At 42.4% G+C, this 24,346-nt stretch overlaps 1 protein-coding gene across 5 annotated transcripts in view; it reads right to left on the bottom strand.

The window, feature by feature from the left end:
- Positions 1-2,440: 2,440 nt before the first annotated feature.
- esama (endothelial cell adhesion molecule a) overlaps positions 2,441-24,346 on the bottom strand; it is an 80,283-nt gene continuing 58,377 nt past the window's right edge. For 4 of the 5 annotated variants that reach the window (XM_061804326.1, XM_061804325.1, XM_061804327.1 and 1 more), the window contains 6 exons: positions 13,194-13,345; positions 11,893-12,094; positions 11,644-11,799; positions 11,301-11,423; positions 10,106-10,238; positions 2,441-3,697 (listed from right to left, as the gene is read on the bottom strand). In XM_061804326.1, coding sequence (XP_061660310.1) covers positions 3,178-3,697; positions 10,106-10,238; positions 11,301-11,423; positions 11,644-11,799; positions 11,893-12,094; positions 13,194-13,345 — 1,286 coding nt within the window. In that variant the 3' untranslated portion in view covers positions 2,441-3,177. Of the gene's footprint in view, positions 3,698-10,105; positions 10,239-11,300; positions 11,424-11,643; positions 11,800-11,892; positions 12,095-13,193; positions 13,346-14,557; positions 14,624-24,346 lie in introns of those variants that run through there. The other variant, XM_061804330.1, reaches the window with a different exon arrangement.

The raw sequence follows: 24,346 nt of genomic DNA, 5'->3' as shown, positions 1-24,346 counted from the left end.
CTACGTCGTGGCTTGGAAAGGCGATTGGAGCTGCATGGCCAGCTTTTACGGTCAAAAACCCCTGCCAGGTTGACTTGTGGCAGGTGCACACACAACAACCATGAAGACTCACGTTCACACCAACAAGCATTTCAAAGGTCAACTGTCATCCCTATAAAACAGCCCAAAATAGATATTGTAATGAAAAATACATATAACATTATTCACTTCAATGTCAATATGAAAAAATAAATATGAGCGGAGAGCGCGTCATCCATGCGCAAAGTTGTGGAAGTGTCATTTGACGACATCCAAGTGGTCGCCATATTGGCTGCATCCCCTTTCCGTGACGTCACCCGGACATTCGCCATTGAAAACACGCAGTGGACCCAACTATGGGAGACGAACACGCCCATTCTGACACGGAAGCTCTTTTCGAAGAACATCACACAACCGAGTGAAGTCACCGGGGCAATATTACCCTATTGTTTTGAGCCATATTCAGATGATACGCGATCAGGGCCAAACCGCCTCCCCGTCCGATCCACTTCCGCGAAGGAGATGAGCCGGCGGCCGCCCCAAACTATTTTTTTTAGTGGCTGTATAAACGCCTACCTGTCATTTGGAACGCACGAAGCTCTCGTCCTTTGCACCCGTGCAATCCATTTTTCGCGACGAACCAGGTCGCTTGCAAAATTATGAAGGGCAAATCCATCCTCCTGAGTGTTGAAGCAATGCAAGGAGCCAGCATTTTGGCTAATCCATCCTCCTGAGTGTTGAAGCAATGCAAGGAGCCAGCATTTTGGCTAACACGGATGAACAACGAGCTACCTTCCCACAGGTAAAACTAATAGAAACAAACGAGTCCACTTCAGGGCGGTCCTGCCATGTACGTCACTTCCTGCTTCTTCTCGAAAACAAATCCCTCGAGAGGATTTTCACGGCGGGAGTTACAAAAAGCTGTATACGTCAAAATCATGTTTTGTGGTGAAAAAACGCATGGGTCCATGTCGGCTGCAGTTTTTTCATTAATAACATACTAAAAATCATGCATTTCATGACAGTAGCCCTCTAACATCTTCAATTAACCCATCATGCATGTTTTTGGGATGTGGGAGAAAACCGGAATGCCCGGAGAAAATCTACACAGGCACGAGAGCCGGGATTTGAACCCCAGATTGTTTCATTCCATGCCATTTTTAAGGATGGTACATTGTAGTTTGAAATTCATAAATAGGGAACCAACTAAATTAAAGACATTGTTGATAAAGGGGTCAATCATGAAGTCAATAAACGTGGCCAGATATCAGCTACAGTACATTGGCAATACTCAAAGGTGGCTGTTACTTACCTGCACAGTCAGTTGGCACCCAGCCCAAAACGGAGGAGACGGAGTTGGATTTGATTTGAGGGGCCTGTGCCCCCTCTTGCCCCAGCGTATGGCTCGCCCCACGTATGAAACAAGTACTGTATGCCAAGGGAAGTGCGTGTGCACAGTTAACACAATATTAACCATTAACACACACACACACACACCACACACACACACACACACACACACACACACACACACACACACACACACACACACACACAACACACACACACACACACACACCACACACACACACACACACACACACACACACACTTCTCGTATCTATTTTAATTGAAAATATCATACAAAGCATTTTTATTCACATGGTAATGGAAGATACAAGTTTACATCTACGTCTTGAAATGAAATCCAATAGAAATAAGCACATTTGGGCACCAGTTTGTCCACAGTATTTAAAATAGTCCATCTATTTTGATAGCACTTCAAATATAAAAAAAATAGTTTTCATATGTGGTGCACTTCATACTGTATTTTGTAAAAAATAAAGCCTTGGGAGATATTTTTAATTCTATTGCTCATAATTTGAATCTCTAATGACCCTGGGGAATTGCAGCTCTATTAAGAATCAAATGATTAATCAAACATGATAATGCTATGAGGATTTTTTTTCCTCATGTTTGAATAACACCACATCTTAAAAATATAACCAACATGTTTCCCTTGCAGAAGGGGTAGTAAGTACAATACTCCTTTTTTTCCCCCCTTTAAAAAAGTTTTTCTTGATCTGCAAGACTCCCACCCCAAAAAAATACAATATCAAAAGAAGAACCATTTGCTCCAGTGTAATAACAATACAGCATACCGGTCATTTTACATAATACTGTACTGTACAGCTTTCATACAATGTTTTTTTTTTTTAACAATCTGGAAATTAAAGTATGTTAACAATATAATATATGCATACTTTTTTTCTTTGGTTCAGTATCCAGTGTTCAAGGCAAAAAAAACGAAAAAAAAAAACAAAACAAAAAAAAAGTAACATAATCTGAGGTTCTTCCCACATACTATTGCAGATATCTCACTTTGCTCATTGTAAATTTCTAATAAAATATGAATAAATACCATATTTACATTTCTTGTCCTGCTTGAGACTTTGAATCAACTTAACATTATTATTTTGGACGTTTAACTTAAAATAAGAAATTATGTTCAAACTTTCCTGCATGTTAAATAGTGAGAACTGTTTCAACGCTTATAAGATTCATTAGTGTTTTTTTTTTTTTTTTTCATTAAATGAATTGCCTTCTTTAGATTCTGACAATCACTTTTTCAATGAAGAAATGCACCTCTAACACAATTGATATTATATATTATATTCACAAACATGCTCTTAAAATAAAACAGCACTTCATAGCGATGAGGCCTCTGAAGCAAAAAATGCCAATTGAACATGAACTGGCGCATGTGGCAAGTTATCATCAATCAATTCTAAATAGTGCTCTGCTTATGTCACGAAACCAATTTATTATGATAATTACAATATACATATTTAGAAACAAAAGGCAAAATGAAAAAAATGAAAGTGTAACAAATCAATGCGGTTGAGATCAAATGACAATTAAAAAAATGTTAAAAAAGGAAGCTACAAAAGATTGAACAATTGAAACATTTGCCATGTAGCCATAGCGTGCATAAACAATATTAAAAAAAAAATATATATATATATATACCTTGAACAAGGAGTGAGTCGTAAATTCTGGAAAATTTTAACGACTTCGCTTCTTTGCCTTGAAAAAGAAATTCAGATGAACCTTTCCAAGAATGTAAAGGGAACATATTGTCGCAAATCACGGCTGTTGTTACACAAGAGATCCAGCCTGGTTCTGCGCAGGCACCATAATGGGCACCCCGCCCATGCGGGTGATGGTGGAGGAGGGAAGTGGTGGAGGGGGTGGAGTAGCCTGGAGCTGGAGCTGAGGGTGGCTGTAGGTCTGTGGAAGCATCTGGGCTTGTGGAAGCTGGGTGTAACGCTCTGGTCTGGGTTGGGAGCTTCCATTGGTGTTGGCCTCCAAAGAAACCGGCTGGTCATGTGGGAGGGTGTTGTTGTTGTTGTAGCTGTAGTGGGTCGGGGTGGAGGCTTCTGGATGGCGTGAAGGACGGTAGCCGGCTGTGCTGCCGGTGGCTGTGAGGATGGAGGCTGTGTCAGAGGGAGGGCGCTGGGGGTAGTGCTGCAAAGGGTGGTGGTTGTTTGCTTGGTGTGAGGGCTCCCGGTGTTGTGGGCTGGAGGCGATGGAGGATAGGGTGCCATTCTTGGAGATGATATCTGAACCCATTCCGCTTTTTGCCCAGGACACACGTTTGGGAGCCTGAGCATCCTCTCTGAATGTTGGACAAGAGGGGTGAAAAGAAAAATTGTGTTTAATCCAGTATTCAGTGAGAAATCTAAGCAATTTAGGGAGAAGCCCTCTGCCCCAGATCCAGAAAATAGTGCTCAATCTGAGCAGTTATTATATTTCCAGTGTCCATATACAGTGTCATACCTGTCAACTGGTACGGTTTAGCCGTAGTCCATACGGATTTTGTGGTGACTCTTACGTATACGGCCGTATATCACAAATCATACGGATCCTGAAAATTTCGGTTTGCTTTTGCCCAGAATGGCTCTTAGTCTACTCTATTGTGGGGAAAACCCAAAGCTGGGGAATTCCAAACGTAGCCTGCATCAAAGATTTTTTGTCGCAGCACGCATGATGGATAGCGCAGCGGCAAATGTTGATTTAGTTCAGCAAAATACTTTCATTTCCGGTAACTTTCCAGTAAATCATTGACCCGGATCGAGCACCGCCGAGCCGGTTCGCCTCACCACGGGAAACATGGAGGATGCGGCTGAGGAGCTGCTGGCCGGCTCTTGGCTACCTGTCACAATCGATCAAATCGTTAACGATACGCTATTGGTGACGCTGACCCATTGAGATAGGAGCTATCCGGGGATATTACTTGACTGGAACAAAAAGTGAGTGTCTTTTTTTATCTAGACTTTGATCATTTGTGGCTCAAATTAATTTGACTTAGCGCGTAGCTAATGTAGCGTGCATGCTCGCTAGTTAGCTGCCTGGGCCTCATTACAAATAGATGGGATTATTGTAGCTGACATTGTAGCTCTCTTGCTAGCCTTCTAGCTCGTGGTCGTGTTTTTATAACTGCTGAAATTAATATAATTGAATGGTGGGTGTTCACCACAAGGGTGTCATTTGTATGTCAAGATAGACGTTCCCTTTATTAAGCTTGAGAATGGCTTCATATGAACAATAGCTAATATCATTGGGTTCATCTATAGCTTATTGTTAGCCTTATCATACAGATCAGCTCCTTCCTTATTCACTAAAAATAAGCAATTGATCATCGGCATTCAGTAGATATGTAATCTTTCAAAACATCACTGATTCTCTTTGGTGAATGTCTCTTACAAATATCTGAGGTATTGTAGCCTGGCTGATAAATAGCCATCTTTTTCATCATTCTACTTAGTAGAATTAGACATTATGGAGATGTACAATAAATATCATTGAAAAACGTGTTTTTTCCCTCTGTTATTTTGACATATAATTTGCTTTGGTATGTTATAAAAATGTTTTGCTCTCAATAAGGATTTTTTTGGTAGTTTATACAGGTTGGTATGCAGTGTGCAATTTCAATGCTGTTTATAGTCTTAGTCTTATAAGGTAGAGGTGCCCAATTAAAACCTGGCGCTGGTTCTGGCCGCGCGCGTGCACGCACACGCACGCACGCACACACACACACACACACACACACACACACACACACGCGCGCGCGCGCACACACACACACACACGCACGCACGCACGCGCGCGCGCGCGCACGCACGCACGCACGCACACACACACACACACACACACACACACACACACAAAATGTGGCCTGTGATCGGAAATAATTCATTTTTCTTGAGAAATGTATTGGTTCTTGTCACTTTAGCAGAATGTTTTTAACATTATCTTTGTTTTTTTTGTTGCTAACTCTTAATATAAAAGATGATTATCATAGACCATGCATCTGCATTTGGGAATTGCCAGGATTCTGATTTCCATGCAAATGCAATCCTCGCCGCGCACATTTGTAAAGCTCGGCGTTCCGCCACAGCGAGGGTGTGCCTTAGAGATGCGACTGTTGGCAGGACAATTTTCTCACCTACTCAGACCACGTTATTAAAAATCCCAGGTTTGTTCCGAGGAGAACATGCCCTGCTACGACATTACTGGCTTCAGGACACACGCTGCTGCACTATGACTGGTTGCTGTATTCAGACAGAAGACGCCACTTCCAGAAGCTAAAACAAGTACAGTATTTGACTTAAGGATGGTGGCGTTAATATGAATCCCACTAACCCGAACCCAGTATAATTGTAACCTTATCCCATGTATGCCAAACTCATTATTGTCCCAGGTCACATCATAGTTAGAGTTTCCCGTGTAGGACGATTGTGTGCACGTGTATGTGTGTGCATATGTATATATCTATCCATCCACTTTCTTAGCCGTACCAGGGTCGCGGGAATGCTGAGGCCAATCCAATTAGGCAGGACGCAGGATACACCCTGAACTGGTTGCCACCCAATTGCAGGGTGCTCACAATCACACATAGGGGCAATTTCAGGTGCCACATTAATGTTGGATGTTTTTGGGTGGTGGGAGGAATCCCCGGAGAGAACCCGCGCAGGCACGGGGAGAACATGCAAACTCGGCCCAGGCGGGGCTCAAAAGGACTTTTTCTAAGTATGCTTAGTGAGAAAAATGCTGATGTGTTAAATACTTAATTCAGTCACTATATACTGTAAACACACAAACACAGGCACGCACACGCACACAAACACACGCACACACACACACATACACACAGTTTGAAGCATGATCATTTACTGTAACATGGGTGCTAACCCTATTACCGTAATTTCCAGCCTATAAACTGCAACTTTTTTCACACGCTTTCAACCCTGCTGCTTATGCGGTGATGCGGCTAATTTGTGCATTTTTTTCTCATGGCCGCAAGGGGGCACTCGAGCGGAAAAGGTTAAGAGTAAGACCAGTGGAATATATGTGCCGAGGAAGTGACCTTTACCTTTTTTTTTTTTTTTAACCGGCCCTGTTAGCACTGCGCTAGTGTTAGCACTTTTCTAGCATGTTGCTGCTGTGTTACTGTTGTGTCTCAGTGATTTTTACCGCTCAGTTTTTTTTTTTAACCGGCCCTGTTAGTGCTGTGCTAGCGTTAGCGCTGCGCAAGCGTGTTTCTGCTGTGTACTGCCGCGTCTCAGTGATTTATGTATGTTTTTTTTTTTTATTTTAACCGGCCCTGTTAGCACTGCGCTAGTGTTAGCACTTTTCTAGCATGTTGCTGCTGTGTTACTGTCGTGTCAGTGATTTTTACCGCTCTGTTTTTTTTTAACCGGCCCTGTTAGCGCTGTGCTAGCGTTAGCGCTGCGCAAGCGTGTTTCTGCTGTGTACTGCCGCGTCTCAGTGATTTATGTATGTTTTTTTTTTTATTTTAACCGGCTCTGTTAGTGCTGTGCAACCTTGGCTGTTTTCTTTTTTTACTGGTATGTTTTTTTTTTTGTGGGTTACAATGTGGGCGCTTGTGGCTTTTACACAGGTGTGGCTTATGTACAGTGAAGAAAATAAATATTTGAAGACCCTGCTATATTGCAAGTTCTCCCACTTAGAAATCATGGGGAGGGTCTGAAATTTTCATCGTAGGTGGATGTCTACTGTGAGAGAGATAATCTAAAAAGAAAAATCCAGAAATCATAATGTATGTTTTTTATATGTGTGATACATCTGCAAATAAGTATTTGGACACCTGTCCATCAGGTAGAATTCTGACCCTCAAAGACCTGTTAGTCCGCCTTTAAAAGTCCTCGTCCACTCCATGTATTATCCTGAATCAGATGCACCTGTGTTAGGTCGTTAGCTGCATGAAGACACCTGTCCACCCCGTACAATCAGTAAGACTCAAAATTGTAACATGGCCAAGACCAAAGAGCTGTCCAAAGACACCAGAGACAAAATTGTACAACTCCACATGGCTGGAAAGGGCTACGGAGAAATTGGCAACCAGCTTGGTGAAAAAAGGTCCACTGTTGGAGCAATCATTAGAAAAAGAAAGAAGCTAAACATGACGGTCGAGCTCAATTGGAGGGGAGCCCCATGCAAGATATCACCTCGTGGGGTCTCAATGATCCTAAGAAAGGTGAGGAATCAGCCCAGGACTACACGACAGGACTCAATGACCTGAAAAGAGCAAGGGCCACCGTTTCCAAGAGGACTGTTGGTAATACACTTTGACAGAGGTGCCCAGACTTTTTTTTACCCCAAGATGTACTTCTCAAGCATCCAGCCTCTTGCAATCGATGGGGGACGGACATTCTATTTATTATTATTATTTTTTTTTAGAGTGACCAATGATGAAATAGAATGACCAAGCCACAAAGATCTACCCACTACAAAAATGCAAAACATAATGTACTTGAAAGTATATTGAGGATTCTTTATGTGTAAATGTATGTTTGTGTGCCTTGCATAACCGCATCTGCCAATATTTCACAACATAATTAAATTTCAACACTTTTTGGAACTGTCTGAGTTCCTGCCAATGATCACTAAACACCATACAAATGACAATGCACGCCTGGGCTGTAGCACTCACGTCAGTGGATTCGTCCAACTGCGGTGAGAAACACTCAATCTCCGATCCCCTTCCACACATCAGCCATGGCTTCACAGCGCCGTGTAACTGTACTCCTTTACAGATGCAGAGATTTGATTGAAGATAATATTTCCACGTTATTTTTAAAAGATCGGAACAACGAGTTAGCTATGCCTCTTTTAGGTGTGATGTGACAAATCCCGAAACGATGCTTTGGTGGTGGCTTTTGCTGTTGAACTATATTGTGTGAAAAGTGACTGATGTGCGGCCAGTTGGAATTTTAGTTCGGCGGAATGTCGGTGTGGTATTTTCCATACAGTTCGAAAATGCCGTTCCACATTTCACTACACTGGGAGATGAGGCAAACGCACTTCGAAATGACATTGTGAAAAAAAAGTCTGCCTCACATTACATATGGAAGTAATACGTTTTTGTCTTCTTTACTGCAGCATCCATACTCATATTAAGATTTCTTAAGCGAGAGTTTAAAATGGGGGGGAACTCACTGACAGGGTGTTTTCCTGTACTGTCGTTGTTTGCACATGCGTGTTGAGCTAAAGTTAAAACAAATATATGTTTTTTTTTTTTATTCTTGTTGGCACACCGTTGCGATCGACTGAAACTGCCTAGGCGATCGACGCATTGAGCACCCCTGCACTAAGACGTCATGGTTTGAAATCATGCATGGCACGGAATGTTCCCTTGCTTAAACCAGCACATGTCGAGGCCCGTCTTGATCATTTGGATGATACAGAGGAGTCATGGGAGAAAGTCTTGTGGTCAGATAAGACCAAAATGTAACTTTTTGGTCATAATTCCACAAACCGTGTTTGGAGGAAAACGAATGATGAGTTCTAGCCCAAGAACACCATCCCTTACTGTGAAGCATGGGGGTGGTAGCATCATGCTTTAGAAGTGTTTTTCTGCACATGGGACTGGACGACTGCACTGTATTAAGGAGAGGATGACCGCAGATATGTATTGTGAGATTTTGGGGAACAACCTCTTTCCCTCAGTCACGGCATTGAAGATGGGTCGTGGGTGGATCTTTCAACATGACGATGACCCGACGCACACAGCCAGGAACACCAAGAAGTGGCTCCCTAAGAAGCATATCAAGGTTCTGGCATGGCCTCGCCAGTCTCCAGACCTAAACTCAATACAAAATCTTTGGTGGGAGCTGAAACTCCCTGTTTCTCAGCGACAGCCCAGAAACCTGTCTAATCTAGAGAAGATCTGTGTGGAGCAGTGGGCCAAAATCCTTCCTGCAGTGTGTGCAAACCCCTCCATGATTTCTAAGTGGGAGAACTATAAATGTACTGGGTGAGTTTTATAATCCGGTGCGCTCTGTGGGCCGAAAATTACGCTATGTTCAAACAGGTCTCTAACTAGTTACTTTGAGTTGAAGTTGATTCACTGTGTATTACGGTAAATTATTGCAGCCGATCCTGTGATGTGACAATTGTACAGGTACGGTGAAGAAAATAAGTATTTGAACACCCTGCTATATTGCAAGTTCTCCCACTTGGAAATCATGGAGGGGTCTGAAATTTTCATCGAAAGTGTATGTACACTGTGAAAGAGATAATCTAAAAAGAAAAATCCAGAAATCCCAATGTCTGATTTTTTTCAATGATTTATTTGTGTAATACAACTGCAAATAAGTATTTGAACAGCTTTCTACCAGCTAGAATTCTGACCCTCAAAGACCTGTTAGTCCGCCTTTAAAAGTCCTCGTCCACTCCATGTATTATCCTGAATCAGATGCACCTGTGTGAGGTCGTTAGCTGTATAAAGACACCTGTCCACCTCATACAATAAGACTCTAACTTGTAACATGGCCAAGACCAAAGAACTGCACCTACGATGAAAATTTCAGACCCTCGATGATTTCTCAGTCGGAGAACTTGCAATACAGCAGGGTGTTCAAATACTTATTTTCTTCACTGTAGATTGTGATATGTATCTATATAGCCGGCATACAATGGATAATCAAACAACCCTATTCAGTTTAAATTTCACTTAGCCATGTTGAGTATTTTGTCAGTGAAGTGCCATCATCGAACTCACTTGATTTCATTTGCCATGTCCTCCTCATTCTCCCTTTGCTTCTTCATCACGAAAAACACACAAATGAGTACAAGGCAGAGGAGGCCAACTAACGTGCCCACGGTGGCGCCGACAATCACCCCAACCCTGTTGGCTGCAGAAAAAAAAATCACAGATCAATTATATGGTATCATCAGTACAGAGAACGGTCATGGGAGGTAAAGAGGGAGGTGGAAAAAAAACAAGTACCGCATCACTGCATAAACAGTAGGGTTGAAAGTGTGTGAAAAAAGTCGCGGCTTGTAGGTCGGAAATTACGGTATATGATGAGTTGTCCAAGTGACTGGACTTAAATGAGTTTTAGTGATTGGCAAAGCAGACCGATCAAGTGAGTACTTTGAGGAGTTAATGAATGAGGAAAACGAAATTAAAACAAGTGGAGGAGTTCAAGTATCTTGGGGTCTAGTTCACGAGTGAGGGAAGAATGGAGCGGGAGAATGACAGACAGATCGGTGCAGCGTCTGCAGTGATGCAGACTTTGTATCGGTCCGTTGTGGTACAGAGGGAGCTATTTCGAAAGGAAAAGCTCTCAATTTACCACTCGATCTACATTCCTACCCTCACTTATGGGCATCAGCTGTGGGTTGTGACCGAAAGAACAAGATCCCGGATACAAGCAGCCGAAATGAGTTTCCTTCGCAGGGAGTCCGGGCTCTCCCTTAGAGATAGGATGAGAGGCTCGGTCATCCGGGAGGGGCTCAGTGTCGAGCCGCTACTCCTCCGGATTGAGAGGAGCCAGATGAGGTGGCTGGGGCATCTGATTCGGATGCCTCCCGGACGCCTCCCTGGTGAGGTGTTCCAGGCATGTCCCACCGAGACCCCCCGAGGACGACCCAGGATACGCTGGAGAGACGATGTCTCTCGGCTGGCTTGGGAACGCCTCGGGATCCCTCCAGAAGGGCTGAAGGAAGTGGCTGGGGAAAGGGAAGTCTGGGTATCCCTGCTGAAGCTACTTCCCCCACGACCCAACCCTGAAAAGCGTTAGATAATGGATGGATGGACAGAGGAAGTTCAAACTGTGAAACAAGACGCCCGATTACAAAGGCTGAAGTTGACTTTTGACATTATTGTTGAACAGGAACTAAAATCTAATTCTTTGTCTGATATTAGTGATTAATGATGATGATGATGATGATGATGATGGTGTTGTACGTACAGGAGGCTATCTCTAGGTTGATGAAGCAGCTTTCGGATCCGGCTGTGTTGCTGGCAGTGCACAGGTACTTCCCTGACATGTTACTGCTCAGGTTACTCAGCTTCAGAGTGCCTGCCTTTTCATCTAAAATGTCATTTACCAAGAAAAAGGATGACAATCATGAATGCATTTATTCACATTATTCAATGTACAGAAAACTAGAAACACACAAATATATTATACTAAAACAGACGCCAAGTGGTAGAGAATAAGCCCAACACTCCCTTAATTTCTAATAAGTTGCTAAATGAATTGTGATATACATTACAGTATCAGGATGGACGCACGTGTGCGCTCCACTCACTGAGCATGGGTGAGAAGAAGACCTCAGAGCTGGGACTGGTTTTGGTCCACTTATACAATGGAATTGGCTTCCCACTGTCAGACTTGCAGCTCAGCGTCACGTTTCCTTTCAGCACTGGTTTCCCTGACAAAGTGCACTTTGGGACAGCAGGTGGCACTGAGGGGAGAAGGGAACGATACATATATATATTTTTTTATTCAACCAAATTCAAGATAATGAAAGGTTCAGTCGTAATCTGTGTCTTAAAACCTCTAACATCCAGGGTGAGTTGAGCAGTGAGGCCAGGGTTATCTGGGATGATGACCTGGCAGAGGTAACGTCCCGAATCAGACTCCTGGGTGTTGTTGATGAACAGAGACACGTCACTCGAGGGCATGCTCGAGGTGAACCCAACTCGACCTTTAAACTGGGAACTCCCCACGCTTATGGATCCCTTGGTGTAAGAAATGATCTGAACAAGGCATGAACAAGGAAAGAGAGGCAGTTAGTTTTGAGTACCTGTAGTTGATATTTCCCAATTATCTGGTCTTGATATGATGAAGTGACGAACATGGAACTTGTTTGTGATTCTCAGATGCAATCGTGTCATGCGAAATGTCAAAAGTATTTGGAAACTGAACTACATGATAAGATGATTTCAACATGCGCCAACTTTCAATGTACAGTTTAAAATACATTTACAAGGTGAATAAATTGCAAGGAAACTATTAAGTTTCAACCCCGCTAAAGACGACAATACCAAATACGAAGGATTGAAGTTATTCTCTCACACTCAGAGTGGCAGAAATAAATATTTCCTAGTTTTGACTACTTAAAATTAGACCATAATACCCAAGTGTTTGTTCCTTTAGAATGATATGTAAGTGCTTTAGTATTGTTTGTTTATACTGTACTTATACAACTTCAATTTTGTATCTAGATACTTAATTTGTTGGAAATCGTAATGATATTCACTGAAATCACAATTTCCCATACCATGAGTCAGAATGACTACTGCAGCTACAGTTTGCCCATTGTTTTTCTTTTTCAGAGTACAAAAAGTCAAGACACTGGGCTTCCTGTCACCCTTGGATTAAAGAAAACATAATGTTTTCCTGTGAAAAGCTTTCATGAGCTCGTTTTTCACGACATTTCTCCATTGTATGCGATTCCTATTTGAAAGTCCCATCTGGTCAGCACGATAAAATAATGGTGGGTGATAAACAAAGCTAACGCCAGATTGCAAATTCCCAAAAAAATGTCACCACCCTAAGGGGTATTATTTTTCTCAGTTATGCAACCTTCTTAGACCTTATTAATTGTGCAATAACGTCTTCCTGCAAAATCCTAATAACATTACCTTGCACAAACCACATTGTTTCACATCACTGAGATTTGCTACAAACAGAATACAAACATGGCCTCATTTATCAATTTATGATGAGGTATTGCTATAGATGAAAAGTTAAAATAATGAGGCCAAAATTGTCATGTAGAATACATTTGAGGTCATCTACAAATATAGCCTTTACGTGTTAATGGTCAAAACTCATGGCCGATTCATGTCTTACCAGCTGAGTGTTGTTGGAAACGAGGTTCCAGAGGATGGTGTTTGTGCCTAGGTCGCTACCAGGCACTGTGTTGTATGAAGCCTTCAGAACCACCATCTGACCCTTCAATACATCCAAATGTGGTTGGGGCATCAGGATCTCTGCCCAAATGCCTGGATGGACAGGGAGGGAACCAAGACAAAATTAAGATTATTCCTTTGCTCATTCTCCCTTACTATAAAGGCTTATTCAGTTCAATATTTTTGAATTTGAACTTCAGTGAAAAGGCACAAAAAAAAGCTCATCTATCCATCCGTCCATTTTCTGAGCCACTTATCCTTATCATGGGTCGCGGGAGTGCTGGAGGCTATCCCAGCTGACAACGGGCAAGAGGTAGTGTGGACCCTGAACTAGCCAATCGCAGGGCTCAAAGAAACAGAAAACAGTCACATTGACACTAACACCTACGGGCAATTTAGAGTCTCCACTTATTGCACGTTTTTGGGATGTGGGAGGAAACCAGAGTGCCCGGAGAAATCCCACATAGGCACGGGGACAAAATGCAAACTCCACACAGGCGGGGCCGGGATTTGAATCCCCCAGAACTGTGGGGCCAACGCTCTACAGCTGCTCCACTGAGCCGCCTCAGATGTATCTATTAAAACAATAATACTGGTAATAAGAAAAGTAGTTTTTATGGATTTATCAGTGAATACGAGTCATTTTCAGAATTTAGATGATTAGACAAACCTGCAATTGACTTGCTGTGAATTTTCATTTTCAAATTAAAAACTTAACTTTGCTAGACTTTCATTTTTTGTGTTATTGGAACATTGAATTGTGACATTGTATAATAAGGATTACATGTGCGGCACGGTGTGGAGTTTGCGCATTCTCCCCGTCCCTGCGTGAGGTTTCTCCGGGCACTCCCACATCCCAAAAACATGCAACATGAATTAGACACTCTAAATTGCCCCGACATGTTATTTTGAGTGCAAATGGCTGTTTCCATGTGCCCTGCAATTGGCTGACAACCAGTTAAGGATGTACCCCGCCTCCTGCTCGTTGACAGCTGGGATAGGCTACAGCACTACCCACAAACCTTGTGAGGATAAGCGACTCAGAAAATGGATGGATGGAAGGATTACATGTTTTTATGTGGAAAATGACAATTGTGATTCACATCATTTTTTAAAGCGCAAGGAAATACAGATTATAAAATGAAACCCTATTGGGACGGACAGAAGTTGAAGGCTGCAAGTATGTTGAAATGAAGGATGACTACAGATGTCTGTAATGATTTAAACTTGGTTTGAATTACATTATTAAATCAAATGCAACGCTAATGTGGGGGGGGCTGAATGGAATGAAAAAAAAAAACGTACATTATGACTAAGTCAAAGCATTAATCCATTTTAAATGCTGCATGTTCTCATCGGGGTTGAAGCACGGTGTGGGAGCCTGGGAGGGAAACTGGAGTTACCACAGAAAACCAGAGACAAGGTCATTTGACCCAATTCAAGAGTAAATGTATTCAGCTGCACTGTAAATCTGTGGCCAGAGAGGGGCACCATGGAGTCACATACAAGTGCACCTCACTCAACTGAAAGCAATGAATGTAGATTATCAGGCTCCACATGCAAGTATGTACTGTAAGCACGACAACAAAATATGAATTAGGTCATATTTATGTGAGTGTTGATGGATTTGTGTTGTCATGCATTTACCAGTGTGATTGACAAGGTGTGATGACTAATTCAATAGATGGGAATCTTGCTAATCACATCAACACTCATCATCCTACAGTGCACTGCCCCAAAAAAATAGTAATACTTCATCTTCATGCATAAGCGTGTGCCATGCATACTTTATTAGCCTGTATCAACGCAACAAAAGAGGCAAACGCTAAGAATAGTTTATGAACACATGCTGCGATAATTTGTCATTGCAAAATTTACAATATGGCATGAATTTCTCTTTTTCTCCCCCTTGGAAAACTATGCTCTCGAGATCCTAAAATTATCCTCACGTATCATCATTGACGTATCATCTTTTGAAGTGAAGTGAGCGGGGCAATATTAACGTATTGTTTCGAGCCATATTTAGATGCTATGCGGATCACTTCTAACTAACAACAGACTCCCCGACACCATGAGAGTATGTAGCGCACTCAGCCGGGAGTGACAACGTCGTAAAGCGGCGCAGCTCGGCGCCACATTGGGCCACCCCGGCCGAAGCTGTGATCGACTCGTCGTAGTCGCCCGATGGCTCGTCACGCCCGGGCAATGAACAACGCAAACGGATGAACAATGCCTCACGGCAGCAGCAATAAACAACACCGCCGCCGATGGCACACTTAGCCGCGAGCAATGACAACACCGCAAAGCGGCCTGGCTCGGCGCTGCGATGAGTCACCCCGGCCAAAGCTGTGATCGGCGGACGCAGCACCAACGCCATGACCAACGGACACAGCGCCGACTCGCACATTGACACATTTAGCTCCCCTAACTTACGCACGCTGATCTTTCGTTACGTTCTGAGAGGATTACATCCGCCCCCTCCCGCTATCTCTCATTTTTTTAGTCGATCTATACACACCTACCTGGCTTTAATCAATTGGTGATTTTACACCTGTTTTAACATATGCATTAGTATTTCTATACATGAGTGGCTTAGTTTGAGAATAATATGAGTCAGGTAAAAGTAAAATGTAGCACTCCAAATATCTACTTGAGTAAAAAGAGTAATAAAGTCCCGAATGAAAAAAAAAACAAATACTGAGTAATTGTTGAGTAACTTAAATGACAGCATGACCATCTAATATCATACAAAGAATAAAATAAAATTGTTCTTCCTCCCTCTTCTGGACCACTTATCCTCATTAATGTTGCGGGCATGCTGGAGCCCATCCCACTATGAATCTGCAAATTCAGATATTGTTGAAAAATATCACTTAATTTATATAACATAATGAAGAAAACCTTTATAAAATAACTTAACAAAATCTTTGTAAAAATAAAGGTCAATTTAGTGCCTATAAATTAATGTAAACTATTTAAATGTATACTGTGCACATTATTTTTAGAATTTATATTTGTAACTTCGCAAACAGTACAATAGGATCATAGGATATAGAAGTCAGTCTACACATCCCTGTTCAAATACCATTTTGTTCATGTGAAGAAATAAAAGCAACATTACAAAATGAAAGAAATAATGGGTGCTAATTTAGTGTAATGAAATTATTGTACCTACTTCACATACACCAAAACTTTAGGGCCTGATTCAACAGAACGCAAGCATGTTTACGTACAACTGTTACTGGAAACACTAGTTTGGTCGGCTACATAACGTTTTGTTTGGCCGCTTGTGACCTGTAAGTACAAGAACAACACTCAAACAATCCTTGAATGAACGTCCTCTCTTGAGTACCGGTGACCACCAAATTTTCCCCGATTTTGTTCTTTTTTAATACTGATATTGTGATCTGCAGTGAGAGCAGGGAGCAGGGGGAGGAACAATTAGAAAGATGGAGGTACACACTGGAAAAGAGAGGAATGAACATTAGCTGAAGTAAAACTGAATATATGTGTATGAATGAGAGGGGCAGAGGAGGAAGAGTGAAGCTCCAGGGAGAAGAGATAGCAAAGGTGGACAACTTCAAATACTTGGGGTCAACAATGCAGAGCAATGGTGAGTGTGGTAAGGAAGTGAAGAAACGGGTCCAAGCGGGATGGAAAAGTTGGCAGAAGGTGTGTGGTGTTCTCTGCGACAGAAGGGTCTCTGCTAGGATGAAGGGCAAAGTTTAGAAAACAGTGCTGAGGCCTGCCATGATGTACGGATTAGAGATGGTGGCACTGAAGAGACATCAGGAAGCAGAACTGGAGGTGGCAGAAATGAAGATGGTGAGGTTCTTGCTTGGTAAGAACAGGCTGGATAGGATTAGAAATTAGCTCATTAGAGGGACAGCCAAAGTTGGATGTTTTGGAGACAAGGTTAGAGAGAGCAGACTTCAATGGTTTGGACATGTTCAGAGGCGACAGAGTGAGTATATTGGTAGAAGGGTGCTGAGGATGGACTACCAGGCAAACGAGCGAGAGGAAGACTACAGAAAAGGTTGATGGATATTGTGATGGAGGACATGAGGACAGTGGGTGTTAGAGAAGAGGACGCACGAAATGGGCTTGGATGGAAAAAGATGACACGCTGTGGCGACTACTAACGGGACAAGCCGAAAGGAAAAGAAGAATATGCTCAGCATGATCCATTATTGTGGTCGTGGCTGTGGTAACGAGTGTATCTGGTCGTGTTTGATTTGACAAGATGAAGCCCAGTGATCATAAAAGACAACAAAAGAAACTACCGTAATTTCTGGCCTACAGAGCACACCGGATTATAAACCTCACTCAGTACATTTGAAACGGAAATACCATTTGGTACATCCATAAGCGGCACCTGTGTAAAAGCCGCAAGTGCCCACGTTGAAACCCACATGGAAACACCAACTATTTACAAAGAAAGCCGGTACACAGAAAGAGTTTTCAAAGTTTTAATACCTCATCTTAGCTTAACATAGCAACAACCCGGTAGCACGAATAGGGCTGGTTAAAAAAAAAAAACATACTGGTAAAAAAAAAAAAACAAACAAAACAGTCGTGGCAGCTACACAGTAGCAACATGGTAGCACAGCACTAACAGAGCCGGTTAAAAAAAAAAAAAAAAAAGACGAGGCAGTAACACAGCAGAAACACCCTAGCGCAGTGCTCACGCTAGCGCAGCACTGACAGGGCCGGTAAAAAAAAAAAAAAAAAAAAAAAAAAAAACATACTGGTAATCACTGAGTAACACAGCAGCAACATGCTAGCAACTGGTAAAAGTCACTTCCTCGGCACATACATTCCAGTGGTCTCACTCTTTTCCGCTCGAGTGGCCCCTTGCGGACGTTAGAATAAATGCACAAATTAGCCGTATCGCCGCATAAGACGCAGGGTTGGAAGCGTGTGGAAAAAGTCGCGGCTTATAGGCCGTAAATTACGGTAGCTTTTGGAATCAAAAACTGTACATGACAGCGACGAGGAGTACTGTCAATGAATTTTGATCAGTCAATTAGCATAAAATGCAAATTATTGTCAGATAGTGATCAGGCCAATCATATCGGCGCACAGTGTAGTTACTACAGAGCTCTGGTTATTTACCATAACATTTTGTCCATTTTATCATCATCAACCAGGTCCCTCTGCTGGTCATTTATTATTATTACAGTTGACTGATTGCAGATCAATCGACCAAGATTTGGTGTTTATTGTGCATCCCTAATTATTATTGTACATGTATTGTATTTCTATAATTATTCTGTACAAGGAAAATTGGGTTCCATTGGTATTGGAATTGCTGCCTTATGTAGCTCCAAGAAGCCCAAGTGAATAGAATTGGAACAATACACCATGGAAAGACATTTGAAGTCTGATGTAGGTGTAGGTATCAGTTCCCCTGCCACTGTGGCGATAAATGAAGCAGCTCAGTGTCAGTGGAAAGTGAATGTGTAGGCTTCATTCCCCAGATAATTGCATTAATTAAGTGCTATGTGAGAGTACAATATAGACCACATAGACGGACAACATGCTTCACGACCATCTTCTTTTATGTAAGGTTAACTGAAAATTAAATTAACTATAACTAAAACACTATCAAGTGATTGATAACATTAAAGGCAATTGTAAAAACTGCAACTCTAATTTTGCATTGTTTTTTAGGCTGCCTTGGTTTTATTTGGCTAAATGTTTCCCATGCTGAAATAGCAACATTTAAAAGGGTCATGGTTCATGTTATGGTTTGGGTTCTGTTTGGATTTGTTACATGTTTTACTGGGTTCCATGTCTTCTGTACTCAGTTGATTGTGTCCACCTGTTCTCGTTAACGCTCTACATTGTGTCAACCAATCAGCTCCCTCCAGCCACTCTCTTGTCCAGGTGTTACTCGTTACCCCGTCAAGCTGTGTATATTTAGTTCCCAGGTTTCTTTCAGTTCTTGTTGGTCCATAACCTTTTTTTGTGCCATTGTTTGCGTCAAGTGGTCCTCCCAATGTCAGTGTCCATGTTAGTGTCATTATCAGGGGACATTGTTACTCTGTGCCAAATCCTCGTCACCAGTCATGTTTTATTTCCAGTGTAGGTTTATTTTAGTGTTTCTTTGTTACTTTATTAGTTCAGTGACTTTTGGTTTGCCTTTGTTGGAAAATATATATTTTTTGAGACTCCTGGCTTTCCTCCCCGCTTCCCTGCAGATTTATGCATTGCCTGACTCACCTTCTCAAACCCAAACCTGACAAAAAGTCCTATTGTTGATAAGTTAAAGATGATATAAAATGTTAGGTATTCAAATACATAATGTGAAATTTTGCTACTTTGGAATTTAGAATTTAGTTAGTTTACTAATTAGATTTGAACCTGTGGCTGTAATCTTTATGGTGAATATTCGGATGGTTCTTCGTGCGGAATGACGCAGAGTCCGACTACTTGGAGCCCGTTAGCCCCGGATGCCGAAGCTAGGCTAAAGGCCTCTGCCACCACCGAAGCTCAGCTAAAGGCCTCTGCCGCCTGAAAGCTCGGCTCGCAGACTGCCGACGGTGTTCGCTCTTCAGGCTCCCCGTCATTCCCGTCCGAAGAACCATCCATGGCTGTCGGCCCGGAGCTCCCGGGGGCCTTTGTTTACGCACTTATGTCGCGCATAGGCCTCCGAGTAGTTAGACTCCGCGTCATTCCGCCCTCAGAACCATCCGAATATTCACCATAAAGATTACAGCCACAGGTTCAAATCTAATTGTGAAAGAGACACATCTCACGTTCTCCTTGCGAGCCAGAAGTTCCTCTTGTCTTCCTTCCTTGATAATTTTACTTTAAATGTCCTGGGCTGTTTAAACCTGACATCAGCACTGGGCGTAATGGTGTCCTATGTCTGGAACGGCACAGTACACATCACATACGCCCATGTACATCATGTGACTCGCAAAAATGGCAGCGCCCCTGAAAATTAGTAATTGTCCACAAAAATCTCTTCAAAACACTATTAAATGACAGAGGATTTAGCATCATATTGTCAAAATAGGGTACATATTACATGACCTATTGACTACACTGTACATGCAAAGCACTGGATTTCTCCTTTAAGATCAAAAGCAACTTTGCTATTTTAAAATCTGGATCTCAAACAAAAAAGTAACTATTGGCAGTACTTCATGCATTTATTATCCCCAACCCTTCAAAAAAGAGTGAAGGAGAAATTGAAACAAAGCAATATGGGTAATTTTGCGTCTTGAAATACCGCATCTGAAACCTAGGTGTAAACTAGCACACACATTAGTGCTAATGTTGTGCAGGCAAAACTAGAACTGTCAAAAACAATCACAATTGTTGTCCCATTGGTAAATTTTGGAGCTTGTGAGTGATCTGACTGAGGTTTGACTTGGCTTCAGTTACAAAAAGGAGTCATGACATAGGACAAGACTCCTCTCCACTCTGTATATCCATGCATCTGGGTCATAGCAATGCATGGTGACTATCGGTGCTGGCCTCTCCTAAAGTAGTTTCCCTGTTTATAACGTGTGCCTACCCATACCACCACAAGTGCGAACTTGATCCACAAGGTTGACATTAGCAAACCCTGATAACAACACTTATGTTGTATGCCTTCTTCCATATACATTGAAAACCACGATCGATCCGTGAAGAGAACAACACTCCAAAATGCCACATGGCATTGAACGTGAGCATGTGTACCTAATCATGTTGCTTACCATGGAGTGTAGACCTGATGAGGATAAGCGTTTCCCCACAATGGTTACTGATGATGGTTTGTGCAGAAATTATTTGGTTCTGCAAAGCAGTTGTTGGAGCAGCTGTCCGGGAGGCTCTTCTTAGATAAACTTGGTGTAGTTATACATAGTTCTTGACCACACAAAAAGATAATTTGTGGAAGAAGCTGCCTTTTGTTTGAACAAAAAAAGATTTCCAAGGCTTCCGTCTCTCAGATTCAACCTTTTAAGCAACTAACAATTTATCATATCACAACACATCACAATATACGGTACAGCACAATATATTGAATATGCTGTATTTTTTACCATCATTTCCAAGCATTTTGCCCTGGGAGGTTTTGGTTACTCATAATGCCTGTTTTTTTTTTCTCTTTTTTTTTTTTCTTACTGAGTGCATTTCGGTGAATGACTTATATTGTGGAATCATTCTAAACTACTGTTAGAACATCTTCTGGTTAGACAATGTGTTAAAAATTTTATGTGAGACAAACATTGTTGCCAACTGAATGGTGTACATAAAAAGCAAAGCAAAGCAGTGACATAGACATGAGAGGTGGATTGTTTTGGTGGAACTCAAATTATAACTGACAATGGTTGTTAAGCAGCAGGCGATAGAGTACTGCAGCATAAAAGAGTCATGAGCTCAAATCAAATCAAGGCTGTACTTCTTACAGTGAACATTCAGGAATTGGGAATACACAAGACCTTAAGCTCAATTTTTAGTATTCTTTATAAATTCTATATCTTGATACAGTATGTTTAGCGGTAAATTGTACTGTTTTAACCAATTGCTACGGTGTAGATATGGGCTGTTAGAATAAGCAAATGTTAACTCTTTAACAAAACGCCTTGTGCTAGACCACCTCAAGCACATCACAGGTCCCCGGCTGGACCCACTCCAGTTTGTCTATCAAACTAACAAGTCTGTGACTGATGCCGTCAATATGGGTCTGCACCTCATCCCCGAACATCTCAACAGTGAGGGAACCTGTGTGGGGATCCTGTTTGTGGACTTCAGCTGTGCGTTTGACACCATCATCCAACTCCTCTCCTCCAAGCTTCTCCAGCTCAGTGTCTCCCCTGTCATCTCCAAGTGGAGCTACAACTTCCTGACAGGCAGGAGACAGCAGGTGAGGCTGTGGGACACCATCTCATTATCACTATCAGCACCGGGGCACCCCAAGGTTGTGTCCTCTACCCTCTGCTCTTTTTGCTTTACACAGACGACTACACCTCAAGGCACCCAGCTATCAAACTCTTGAAGTCCACAGATGACACCACAGTCATCGGCCTCACCCAAGACCACGACAAGTCTGCGTATCAACAAGAAGTGCAGAATTGGAACTTTGGTCTGGCCAACACAACCTGGGGTTGAATACTCTAAAGACTGTAGAAATGATTGCGGATTTTAGGAGGCATCCTTCACCACAGCTGCCCCTCACGTTGTCCAACTGTCTTGTGTCAACCTTCAAGTCCTTCAAGTTCTTGGGAATTACAGTCTCATGGGACCTGAAGTAGGAAACGAACATTAACTCCATCCAAAAAACCCCATCAAAGGATGTACTTCTTGCAGCTTCTGAGGAAGCACGGCCTGTCACAAGACCTGCTGAGACAGTTCTACACAGCGGTCAACGAATTAGTACTGTGTACCTCTATCACAGTCTGGTATGGGGCTGCCACAAAAAAAGGATAACCTCTGAATGCAACGAACAGAACAGATTGTCGGCACTGCGCTTCCCCCCCTTTAAGATTTGCACGCCACTCGAACCTGGACCATGGCGGACAGGATCCTTTCGGACCCTCCACATCCTTGCCACCAGCTCTTCCAGCTCCTTCCGTTGGGTAGGCGTTGCTGATCAATGCAAATCAAAACTTGGAGCCATTCAAACAGTTTTTTCCTTCTTTCAATTAAGTCATTAAATCCTTGATCAGCGAACCTGGTATTTTCTGCCTTGCGCTGATGTTGGGACACACCCTCACACCCTGCTGGTCCATTCAGTATTAGTATTAGCAATATATACTGTAGACTATCATATGATTCATCACTTTAAAGTGCACCCTTCATACAATTGTCAATGCACTGGTCTATAACAGTGAACCACGAATGGGAAAGGGCACTCTGTATAATCTTAACATTTTGTGGGGCGTTGACGCTCTGTTAACTGTTCTAAATGCTAGAAGAGTCCATTTCTCTTTCAACGAATAGTTTCCTATTAATTAAATGTCTATTCTTCTTCATTCTTGTTCATTTGTTTGTTCTTCTCAGTACCCAACATGAATGTCGTACGAGGGTACCACCGACTGCTGGAGACAAATTCCTTGTGTGTTGTTAAATCTAATTCAGAATTTGATTCGTCCACTTTATCAAGGACCAGGTATAAACATTTTTCGATAAAAGTAAAAATTTGATGATAGCTTTTACAAATAAGAAATTTAATTCCAATGACCAATCTATGAGGTCGGCCACAAGAAATTATCAATAGCGACTCAGGTGTATTTTACAGTTCCTCTGGCCAGTTGGCAGGGCTCTGCTGTAGCGTCCTTGGTGCAGGTGTCTTTTTGTGAGTGAAAAATATAGCTATGGATCATCGTTGGCACTCTTTCTTCAGGGCATGAATATTCTTATAAACAGACATGCCACCTTCGATTATGTTTGAGAACTGAAGCAGGAGCGCTTTGTGCGGTTGCGCCAAAATGCCGCGGGGCCCGCTGGCCACCCCCGGTACTTAAGACGGCCGATCACTGCACCACGCTGTTCCCACGGCAGCCTCCGAACCCTGTTGCCGGACGAGCACACCCTAGCTCACTGCAGTTCGCTAAAGGTCAATCTATTTCCTCCATGCCAATTGTCCAGTACAGTAGAGAATGCGTTCACCATGCCTAATTTACATAATTGTTCGATGATAGCAGTGTGGCTCTTTTGTGGTGAAGCAGAAGAAGTGGACAAGTGTTGAGAAAGAAGAGGAGGATACAATAACACTTGACAACCGTGGTCAATGAACTTCAGCGGACTGCACTGAGCTTGGATATACTAATTTGCTGCGATGATCGCTTGCCTTAAGCAGAGGGACCACTGTTGCGCTGCGGCGTTGTGCGGGTGCGCCAAAACGCCATAAGGCCCGCCAGTTGCCCCAGCAAAACATTTATTTGCTATAAAAAAAGCCGGTTACAATGTAAAAAAAAAAGACACACACACATACACACAAAAAAATCTGTGTAATAGCAATGCCACGTAAACAGCGTTGTAGTGAGGGAACACTGTACGGTACTGTACTGTATTTGTACATACCATATATTAGTACTGGATATGTTTTTAGTACTTGTGTTTATTAGTGTTTTTCTCATATGTGCAGGATGAACA

Source organism: Syngnathoides biaculeatus, chromosome 18, assembly GCF_019802595.1.
Source record: "Syngnathoides biaculeatus isolate LvHL_M chromosome 18, ASM1980259v1, whole genome shotgun sequence".
NCBI classification, from domain to species: Eukaryota; Metazoa; Chordata; class Actinopteri; order Syngnathiformes; family Syngnathidae; genus Syngnathoides; species Syngnathoides biaculeatus.
Note: the sequence above shows the minus strand (reverse complement) of the source record. Positions and strands in the feature narration are given on the sequence as shown.